This window comes from Dipodomys merriami, unplaced genomic scaffold (genome assembly GCF_024711535.1).
Source record: "Dipodomys merriami isolate MVZ:Mamm:240054 unplaced genomic scaffold, mDipMer1.0.p SCAF_9, whole genome shotgun sequence".
Lineage (NCBI taxonomy): Eukaryota > Metazoa > Chordata > Mammalia > Rodentia > Heteromyidae > Dipodomys > Dipodomys merriami.
Window position 1 is genome coordinate 52450980 of NW_027206512.1, and position 11370 is coordinate 52462349.

Genomic DNA, 11370 nt, shown 5'->3' on the forward strand with positions numbered 1-11370 from the left:
GACTGTGATGCAGAGGAAGGCTCAGGAGACCAGCAAGAGACCAGACTCACCCAGTGTTCCCTGGTGTTTTACATCAAATGAACCACCATGCATTTGGACCTCTGAGACCCTATCTTTGAGTCAGTCCTGGCTTAGATGAGCATGTTATCCCCAGGCGCCCTCCCTCCCACCCCCACATGGACCACATGGCCAAGACAGCATGGTTTCTGTTATTCATCCCGTGGACCACAGATCACAATCACATTCCCTAGCAGAGGACTGCCTGGTTTTGCCCAAATGAATTTTACAATAACTCCATGCCCAAAATGTTCAGTAAAAATAGAAGGAATCCAAAACTGCTTCAAATCTTCTTGACGGGACGGCATGAAGACTGAGCTACCTCGCAGGAATTCAGGAGCTTCCCCTCTGTGTGATCTTGGGCCAGCTACTTGACTTCTCTGTGCTTTATCTATGTAGTTCCTAGTGTGCCAACCATCTTCTTAGGAGACCAACTGTACATCCTGGATATGGCATAGGACATTAAAGCTGGAGTCCCTGCTTCCCAAGGAGTGACAGTGAGCGAATAAACACACCCCACATCCCAGGCACAAGGGCAGCACGGGTCATAGTGTCACAGAGCTGGGATCAGAACTTTCCAATACAGTCATGACTGGGAGCGTTGCTGGCTTTTCCTATTGGGCGGGATGGTCTAGGTGGGCGGGCATGATCAGTGCTAAGCAGAGAATGGTGTGAGCTGGGAGGTGGAGATGCTCTCTGAGACCTGGGCACAAGACTGGAGCAAGGGTGGTGGGAAGAGGTGCAAAGGCTCTGAGGCAGGCGTGACGTCGTTGGGGTAGTGTTCTTTCTTTGAGGGCTAGATAGATGGTTGGGAAGGATGTGGAAAACCCATCACACTGTCCAGCACTCTATCGGGTGAATTTTTAGTGCCAATCTCTCTGACCCCGGTGGCTGTTTATAGCTGTGCAAGACTGGTATGAGAAAAGTCCCAGCCCCGGGCCCTCCCAAAGCTCTAGCAAATAGCCACAAGCACATCACCTATGGCTGGGGACTGGGCTTCTCAAGTTCCGTGCAGAGTTGCACTAATGGGGCATTGCATTTTCACCCTGGGGGAAGGGAGACACCCAGATTGGCATCGTGCAGTGCACAGCTTGGGAAGCCAGGCCGGGCTGTCCTTGTCTCTAAGGTAATGTCTTTTTTTTTTTTTTTTTAAGTAAGTCATGTGCCTTTTAGCAAGGTTAGATAGCTTGCTCTGCACACACAGATAGGGACGATTCTTCGTAGGGCATGGTGGCTCCCACACCTGATTGTCTCTAGTGGGTCATGGACTTGGGATTGGAAATAAAATGAGGGGAGGGAGCAGGTAAGGGCAGCCAGAGACAAAGCCTGAGATCCAAGGAAGATCGGGTCACTCGACCTGGGGAGGTGACATCCATGGCTTTGTCCGTGTCCCTCAGGGCACAGCCCGGCCACAGCTGTGCCTCGTCCACAAACCCGCTCTCCCATCCCTCAGTCATCAACATTTATTTCTCTGTAAATCGGGGCATGGACGCGTCTCTTGGTGGCAGAGTGGTGGGGGCTGCGCAGAGCCTGGATCCGGTTCAAGGCCTGGCAGGCCGAGGCTGGCCATGGTGGCAGCCAGTCTGAGGGAATTAAGTGCCACAAGCAGTTGCTTCAGAGCCGTTCCAGGGTGGAAATCAACATCTGCCTGCGCTCTCCAGATAAGACTGGCTCGAGCGGGGCTCTGTCCAGCTCAGGAGAGAGAAGCGCTTTCCAAGTGGGCTGGGGTGAAAGCCTTCCAGGGGGCCAGGAGGAGAAGAAAGCAGTCATCAGAACAGCAGCTTCTCGAAGCACTTGGTTCCCAGAGAATGCCTCCTCTTGTTAGGGGCTGGATTGAAGACAGAGGGGAAGAGGAAAAGCTTGTCTCTCGCCCAGATCCTGGTCATGACCTTACTTAGATCATGCAAACAGGACAGGACCCACAACTGGATGTGTGCTCTGAATCGGTAGTGAATAGTATTGCTCCATGCGTTTAAAAGTGTGTGTGTGTGTGTGTGTGTGTGTGTGTGTGTGTGTGTGTGTGTGTGTGTGTGTGTGTGTGTGTGTGTATCAGTATGTCAGTACTTGAACTCAGGGCCTAGGAGTTGTCTCTTAGCTTTTTCACTCAAGGCTGATTCTCTGCCACTTGAGCCATAGCTCCATTTCCGGCTTTTTGGTGGTTAATTGGAGATAAGAGTCTCATGGACTTTTGTGACCCTCAGATCTCAGCTTCCTGAGTGACTGGGATTACAGGCTTGAGCTACTAGGCTTACTCCATGGTTTGTAACTTTTGTTTGCTTTTTTTTTTTTTTTTTGACTTCCTAAATTAAAGTCTCCTGGAATGCTGTTCCCTTTCTCATGCACAAGGCAGCCTTCAGACTGCACTGGTTTTACTGGGGAAGGACGAGGCCCAGAGAAGTTCACACACGTTCTCAAGAGTGCACAGCTTGCACACTTTGGACCCCAGGGGAGCTGAAGGCAGCTGGCCCGGGAGCCCTGGGCCGCCCCTGGGGAGGGCGGGAGGACTCTGCGTGGCTGCAAATCCCCATGGCAATGACCTCCTGGGCTCCCTTCCACCTACTGCACTTGAGTGTCAGACTCAACCAGTAATCCAGCGATCACCGTCTTGGACCTCACTTCTAAAAATAAGAGTTTCCACCAACACAGCCCTGCGATTTAAGAGGTGATATTGTATGCACATTAAACACCAAATGATTTTTAATGTATTTATTGAAGCCTAGCCGGCATCCAGTATATAAAAGATGACTCCCTTATATGGCTGTCAGACCTCAATAAACATGTTTAATAATTAATTGGCATTAAGCAAACATAATCGTGTGATTCTAAATTAAGCGTGCAGTGAAGCATATTGTGAAGGAAAGCCACAGTGGTATTTTATTACTTAAAGTTCAGGCTGTCAGTCTGCTTTTCACGCATCAGGAAAAATACCCAATTTTCCAAGCCTAGCTCACGCTTCCTGCCAAAGGCACAAGCCCTCTTGTCCCAGAGCCTCAGCTCGGAGGGCTGGATCTATTGGCTTGCTTGTCCTCTCTCTGTAATGAACTTTTGGGGCCCTGGGGTCACAGCTAAGAGTTGTGTGATGGGAAAGATGTCTTCACACTTCAGTTTGGGGAGCAGAGGGATGATTCTGCTATAAGTATGTTCAGTGAAGTCACTGTCCACACTGAATTTGTCAATGCTGAGCTATTGCTTCCGGGAGACGATGGAAGGAGGTATGGGGGGGGGTCCTCTGAGGCTCTGTGTAATGTGTGCTTCTGTTTTAAGTTATCTTGTTGTATATATAATATATAACATGTATTATATAATATTGTCTATATATTATGTTATTATATATTAATTATAAAATAATACATATAACATATAACTTGCATTTTATATTATACATTAATATATGCTTATATAATATAGACTATATTACATAATATATAAACATAACATATATTAATATATTGCTTATGTATTATATTATATTATATTCTATATGTTATATTACTGTATATGAATATATAACAATTGTTCCCTAGATGGTTTGCTTTTCTATTATGTTTAAGTGTCCTCATCTGGATTGCTTTGCTCTTGTATAACACTTTTGTTGGGTTTGATTCCATACATCTTGAGTGGTCTTGGTCTATATAAGCTTTATGCTAGCTGCCTTTGGGGCTGCTGGTCTATGGGACACGACTCCACCAGCAGTCCTCTGGCTTTAAGTGGTGACTTCTCTGTTTCTCATGACTGAGTTTCCTTACACCACCTTTGGCCCTCAGGGACACTGGCCAGGATGTCAGCAGCCGGGGAGTGGTAGTGTGAGGGACTCCCTTACACATTGTTGGTGGCCATTTCAATTAGTACAACTGCTGGGGAAGGTGGTATGGAAGTTCCTACAAATGAATGAATGAATGAATAAATAATAGGAATACAGCATGGCGATCTCACTGTGAGGTATACATCTAAAGGAAAAGAGATCAGTATACCCAAAAGATACCTATAATTCCTTGTCCACTGATGCATTGTTCACAGTATACAAGATATGGTACCAGTAAGATCTCCATCTACAGATAATTGGAGAAGGAAGATGTGGGGTACAAAGCACTGGTGGCTTATGCCTGTGATTCTAACTACTCAGGAATGCTGAGACCTGCAGGGTTGCAGGGCAGAAAAGTCTGTAAGACTCCCATCTCCTAATAACAAGCAAAATGCCAGACTAGAGGCATGACTCAAGTGGTAGATTGCCAGCCATGGGCAAAAAAGGCAAGTGAAAGGGGGAGGGGTGCTAAGTTTGAGCACCAATATTGGCACATAGAAAGAGAAAGAGATATAGTATATGTTCACAATGGAAGACTATTTGGCATGAAATCCTGTCATTTGTGACAATGTAGATGACTTAAGCAAAGTTAAGCAAAAGAAACCCAGCATTGTTGCAGGACCGCATTCAGAATGATTTGTAAAAATTCTGGGAGAGGAGGAAATAGTGTTTCTCAGAGACCCAGAAGATGGGAGGAGATGCTAGGGAGGGGAGAGTGACCAGCAGGCCAGATTACATGTCTTCATGTTCCACTGCACAGCAGGGTGCCTAAAGATACTTACACTGCAGCTATCAGTAAGGCATTGTATGTTTCAAAGCAGATGATTTTCAGTATTCTTCTAATAAATGGTAACTGTGTGATTCACACTCACTATGTCCACCTTCCAGCATTCCCGCCAGCTTTTCACAGTGGATGTGCATATGAATATATGTGCAAGGGCAAAAATTGCAATAGAGAGTTTTAATGTTCTTAAAAATGTCATAATACTGGCAAGCAGCTTGCCTTGTGCTGTCCTCCAGTATTTCTCGAGGGATTGTCCTCTTCCAGAAGTTTCTGACAAGTGTCCTTATGTTTCGGGTTTTATTTAGATGTATTCATCCATATCTTCCCTCCTCCCTCTCCCCTTTCTCTCTGTCCTTGTTCTACTAATGGAAAATGCAGCTGCTGAGGATGACAATTGCCAAGCAAAGGCTAGGAGATGAAGAGATCGGCGTGCGGCACTTTGCAGCCCACGAGCGTGAAGACTTAGTCCAACAGCTTGAGCGAGCTAAGGAACAGGTGATTGATGATGTCTGTTAAGAGTATGGGAGGGGACTGGGCTCTGGTGGCACACATCTGTAATCCTAGCTACTCAGGAGGCTGAGATCTGAGGATCTCAGTTTGAAACCAGTCCAGGCAGACACATCTGAGAGCCTTATCTCCAGTTAACCAAAAAAAAAAAAAAGCCAGAAGTAGATGTGTGGCTCAAGTAGTAGAGTTCTAGCCTTGAGGGGGGAAAAGCTAAGTATGAGGCTCTGGGTTCAAGTCACAGTATCAGCATGTGTACACTCACACATGCATGTGTTTGCACATGCATACACATACACACAAAGACCGGGGATGTGGTTGTATTTACATGGCTAGACTGGACTATAAGGATGGCTGTGTGCCCACTCAGGTCCTGGGACCTGAACTCAGGGCCTGGGCTCTGACCTTGAGTCTCTCTATGCTCAAGGCTAGCACCCTACCATTTGAGACATAGCACTACCTCTGCTGTTTCTATATATGTGGTACTGAGGAATGGAATCCAGGGCTTCATGCATGCTAGGCAAGCACTCTACCACTAAGCCACATTCCCAGCCCATCTACCCATTCCTTCAGTGTGGGAGAAGGTGGAAGACGCAGGGCCTCACTTCCCTGTTCTGTGCCTGGTTCCCAAGCTCTGACACCCTCTGGGTGTCTGGCTTTTTCCCTGTTGTGCTGAGCACCAGGAACCTGTCCCCACTCAGGATAGACAGGGAGGAAAGGAAATGTGACAAGCTGGCCTTAATTTGCAAGTTTCCGTTAAAATGCTGAGTGGTGCTTCTTAGGCAGATTCTCAGTGGGTCGAGCCCTAGTTAGGAGCAAGCCAGGGAGACCAGGCTTCCTGCTCCACCTCTTACTAATTGCTTGTGAGGAACAGAATGGGGTGGGCTGGGGAAGTGTACGTTTGTAAGGCCCCAGGCTCTGCTCTCTCCAGGCCCATGGCCTGAGGGTGAGTTGGGTGGCAGTGTGTGTGTGTGGGGGGGGACCCCTCAGGGCTCTTTCCCAGGTGTCTGTGCTGCCTCTCCCATCTCGGATTTGGAAGGTAGCCTTATTTCCCGCTTTTATGCAGTGCATCATGCATGTGGGTTTCTAGTGAGCAGGTGGCCTTCACAGCCCTATCTCAAAGTCAGCCAGCCGATAGGAGGCGCTGTGTCTGGCAGGAAGGGTGGGTGGGAAGCCGGTCTTGGTGAGAGTCCTTGCTGGGTTTCAGATCGAGTCTCTGGAGCATGATCTGCAGGCATCTGTGGATGAGCTTCAAGACGTCAAGGAAGAGCGGGCTTCGTACCAGGACAAAGTGGAGAGGCTGAACCAAGAGCTCAACCACATCCTGGGCGGGCACGAGAGCCGCATCATTGATGTAGACGCGCTGTGTATGGAGAACAGGTGGGTGGCGGCGCCCCATGCTGGGGAAGGCAGGCTGTGCAAGTGGAGGTTGGAGTGCAAGTCACCTGCCACCCTGTTTGCACTGGAGAAAGTTGTCTTCTAAGTGATGAGAAAGTCGCAACCCCAAATGGTCCTATTGTCATGTACAGGTTGTAAAAAGCAAGACAAGAGTGACAGATCCACGCACACGTCCCTCTTTTCTTTCCCCACACCCTGCCTGGCTGGGCCAGAATGGGGAGGAGCCAGCAAGAGCTGCTTGTTATTATCCAGGAGAGGGCAAAGAAGAAGAAAATAAATTGAGAAATTCCCTTAGCTCTGTCTTTCCCCCCACAGGCAGATTTCAGCGTGTGTATGTGTCTGACTTGATGTTTTGCCTGGGGTTGCCTCTTCCTGCTTTGCTTCCCCAAGGAGCCATCTTAATGAGAATTATGTGAAGACGGTGTTGCTCTCCCTGGGGCGGTCATGAGAGGGCGGTTGTAAAGTGGGGGTGTCTGTGATTTGGGCATGTTTGACCTTGATCAGATGCATTTAGGAGAAAGCCACACAGGTGAACATTTTCCTCCTTCTCCTTTCTAGAATAAGAAGGAAGACATTATATACAAACTGACTTCCCAGACCACGGTTTTCACGTTTTCTCTTATAATTGTGTGTGTATGTGTGTGTGTGCTTTAAAAATTGCCCCAAATCCATCCTGATTGCATATATTCTTTTCCAGATACCTTCAGGAGAGATTAAAACAACTCCATGAAGAGGTTACCCTCCTGAAATCCAACATCGCCAAGTACAAGGTAATGAAATCATGATGATGCCAGTGATTCTCCACTGGGCACTACAATGGCATCCTATTTTAATTCTCTATTGTGTGCCAAAGATATTTTAATGATAACTCTCCCCCAAAGAGAGTTAACCGTCATGATTGGTAACAGTTAATCCCAAACAACAAAGACATGCCACCAGGTTTTTCTAGACCCCCTTTCTGTGGCTATCATGTAGACAAGGTACCTGGAGAGCTAGACTCTCATATTTGGACCTTACAGCTGCAGTCCCTATGAAGTTAGGACTCCTGTCCATTTCCCTAATAAATGAGCAGTAGTCAGATGCTATTTGTGTCATCGTCCTCCGTGAGAAAATGATTTGGGAAGGATGAAGAGACAGGGATTAGGAAATCACAATCCAGACTCTAATGTTCACGTTACTCGGGGAGGACAGAATGTTTAAATTCTCCCCACTGATATTTAGTCTAATTCTAGCCCCATTAGTTTGATAATATCTATTTCTGCAGATGTTAGTTGTAAGTGTTATAATTAGAAAAGTCTCCTGGGTTTCTCTGCTTTGAAAATAGATTGATTTCTCTTCCTGAGGGTGAAGTTTTGCATCCATCTAGATGCTCAGGAGAGTCGACTCTTTCCTGGTGGTTGACCTTAGCTTTCATCCTCAGACATCTTCATGCTTCTTTGTTCCATCATAACCACACTGTCTATCTGTCTGTCTATCCATTTATGTCTATCATCTATATCTATATCTATATCTATATATGTGGCCAAGCAAGTATGCTGCTTTTAGTACATTATTTTTTAAACATGGTTGCATTCATTTAACATTTATTCCATTTTCTATGCCAGATAGTAGCTCTATACTACAAATAAATCTGAATGCAAGAGTCTGTGCTAAGAATGATAGGCATCATATATTCATTTCCTTCATGTGTCCAAGGCAGACATCACCAATTGAGGTTGGCTTTTTTTTCCAATCCAAGTACCAAATCCTTCCAGATCTCAGCATTGGTATATGGAAGGAAACCTACTCTCCATCATATGTCTGTTCCAAAGTGGTCTTTTTAAATAGTGGCTTCACGCATTGGACTACATTCTTGCTTCACATTTGGTTTCAGGAATATACATTGAGTGTCCTTGAATCCAGAGAACTGTAATCATTATTATCCTGTGGTAACTTTTAAAGAAAAGACAAAATTTGTTTCTGGTTCAGTAAAACTCCTAAGGATTGAGAAGTCTACATGTTAGGCCAGCAGAAAGGAGAGACATCTCCTTTAAAAGATTTTTTTTCCTTCATTGGCTTTTCTGACAGTTTCTTATTTTCCCCTAATGCTACTGTAGAATGCTCTGGAGAGACGGAAAAACTCGAAGAGTCAGGGCAAGTCCAACAGCAGTGCTCTAACTGGAGTCCTGTCAGCAAAGCAAGGTAAGAGCTTGTCTTTGTATGGGACCCACTGATCAGTACAGAATCATCTAGAACTACAGTCTGTGTCACATCCACACTGTGGGGATTGTGGGTTGGGAAGCAAGATGAGCCCAGATTTGTATCTACATCGGACTTACCTGGAAGGTGACAACACGTAGTACCAGGATTGCCCAGAGTTCTGGGTAAGAAGGACTGAAATTCTGTACTCGACAAGATCCCAATGGGAGCTATGGCTTCTTTGGAAGCCTTGGTTTAAGAACCACTGCATGCTGGGTGCTAGTGGCTTATACCTGTAATCCTAGATGCTCAGGAGGCTGAGATCTGAGGATTGAGGTTTGAATCCAGCCCGGACAGGCAAGTTCATGAGACTCTTATCACTAGTTAACCACCAGAAAAATAACCAGAAGTGGTACTGTGGCTCAAAGGGGTAGAGCACTAGCTTTGAGCAAAAAGAGCTCAGAGACAGTACCCAGGCCCTGAGTTCAAGCCCCATGACCAGTGAAAAACAACAGAAAAACCACTGCCTTAGAGCTGTTACCAGTGACTAGACCCAGACTGGCTAGATGCCCCTATGCTGTTCTGTCTCTCTGTCTCTGTTTCTGTCTCTGTCTCTGTCTCTCTCCTCCCTTCTTCCCTCCTTCCCTCCCTCCCCACCTCTCTCTCTTTCTCTCTCTCTCTCCTAGCTTGAATTCAGGTCCTGGGCGCTTCCTTTGGCTCAAGTCTAGTACTCTGCCACTTGAGCCACAGCTTCACTTTCAGCTTTTTGGTAGTTTATTGGCGATAAGAGTCTCACAGACTCTTGCCCTGGCTGGCTTTGAACTGTGATCCTCAAATCTCAGTCACCTAAGTAGTTAGGACTACAGGCATGCATCAGAGCCCAACTTGTGTTCTCTTTTTAAAACTGTTTTTCCTTCCCTCGCCCCGTTGAGTATCTCCAGTGAGATGTGTTTCAATCTCCTTGAATTCTCCTTCTCGTGGCCACTGTGGTCAGAATGAACAGCCCCATGGAGCTGTGCCGTTCTCAAAGAAGCTTTTATTGATTGCAATTTTGTTCCTTCTCCTTGTCGATTCCGATGAAAAATAATGATCTTCCAGGAACAGTCCGAGGGAATAAATAGCAAAGAGCTTGCGTCTGACACTTAATATGCAGAAGTCAGTTCTAAACAGAAGCTTCTCGGGCCACGTGCTCAGCTGGCCCACTTTTTGGTTGTTGATGGCGCAGACCAGTGACTATTATGTGACAATCTTAATCAGAGCTAGAGTGAATTTTTAAAAAAGTGCTGAGTCTCCAGTGTACATAGTAACCACGTTTTTTCCCCCTCCTTCTCCACCCACCCTCCCACATTCCTGAAAAGAAAATTGCAAACAAGGCACTGGTAGTTTATACCTGCAATTCTAGCTACTCAGGAGGCTGAGATCTAGGGGATAGAGATTCAAAGCCAGCCTGGGCAGAAAAGTCTGTGAGACTTTATCTCCAATTAACCAGAAAAATGCCAAACTAAAGGGATGGCTCAAATGGTAGATCTGTGAGCAAACAAAGCCAAGTAAGAGTGTGAGGACTCTTGCTGGATGCTGGTGGGTCATGGCCATTAGAGAATCTGATGATGTGGAATGATGTCAAGTGAAAGAAAGGCTTGCCTCTTTTTGTTGTTGTTGTTGTTGGTTGTGGGGCTTGAACTCGGGTCCTGGGCACTGTTCCTGAGCTTCTTTGTGCTTAAGGCTACTGCTTTACCAATTGAGCCACAGCAACATTTCTGTTTTTTTTTTTTAAAGTGGTTCATTGGAGACAAGCATCTCACATGGACTTTTCTTCCCCGGCCAGCTTCAACCCATGATCCTCAGATCTCAGCCTCCTGAGTAGCTAGGATTACAGGTGTGAGCCACCAGTGCCCAGCTCTCCTCCATTTTTAAAGACAAAGTATTATGAATTGTCTGTAATTACCATATAAAAATGACATTCAAAGAAAGACAGTGCAGGATTCTTACTTTTCATTATTATTATTATTATTATTATTATTATTATTATTATTATTATTATTATTATTGGTATTATCTATGGGCTTTACTGCTCTTTCTAAAAACAGACAACTCAGTCAGAGAAAGGACCCAATGGCAGTGAGAACAGAAGATGATAGAAGGGCTGTGTTGTGGATGGATCAGAATGATTTAAGCTCTGTATGTGTGTGTTTGTGTGTGTGTTTGTGTGTGTGTGTGTGTGTGTGTTTGTGTGTGTGTGTTTGTGTGTATGTGTGTGTGTGTGTGTGTGTGTGTGTGTGTGATAATGATTTTGAACTCGTGGCCTCATGCTTGTTAAGCCAGTGCTCTACTCTTGAGCCATACCGACAGCCTTTTTTGGTTAGTCTTGTACTTTTTGTGCAGGGTGACCTTGGATCTCCATCCTCTTCCCTATACCTCCCATGTCAATGGGATTATAAGTATACTGTTATGCTTGGTATATTGATTGAGACAGTGTCTCGCTAACTTCATTGTCTGGACTGGCCTTGATTGGTAAGCCTCCTGACCTCTGCCTTGTGTAGCTTGGATTACAGGCATGTGCTTCCCTATTTAAGCTATCTTGAGCCTAGCTAAGCAACAATATGGGGACTAAGTTTAAGTCATCCCATATATGAGAAGTCATAGAAAT

General features: G+C 45.8%; 1 protein-coding gene across 4 annotated transcripts in view; it reads left to right on the forward strand.

Annotated features, from left to right (window-relative positions):
• Positions 1–11370, forward strand: part of Ccdc149 (coiled-coil domain containing 149) — a 76520-nt gene that overhangs the window by 41238 nt on the left and 23912 nt on the right. For all 4 annotated transcript variants that reach the window (XM_070012736.1, XM_070012739.1, XM_070012740.1 and 1 more), the window contains 4 exons: positions 5022–5138; positions 6355–6527; positions 7243–7315; positions 8642–8726. In XM_070012736.1, coding sequence (XP_069868837.1) covers positions 5022–5138; positions 6355–6527; positions 7243–7315; positions 8642–8726 — 448 coding nt within the window. The remainder of the gene's footprint in view (positions 1–5021; positions 5139–6354; positions 6528–7242; positions 7316–8641; positions 8727–11370) is intronic.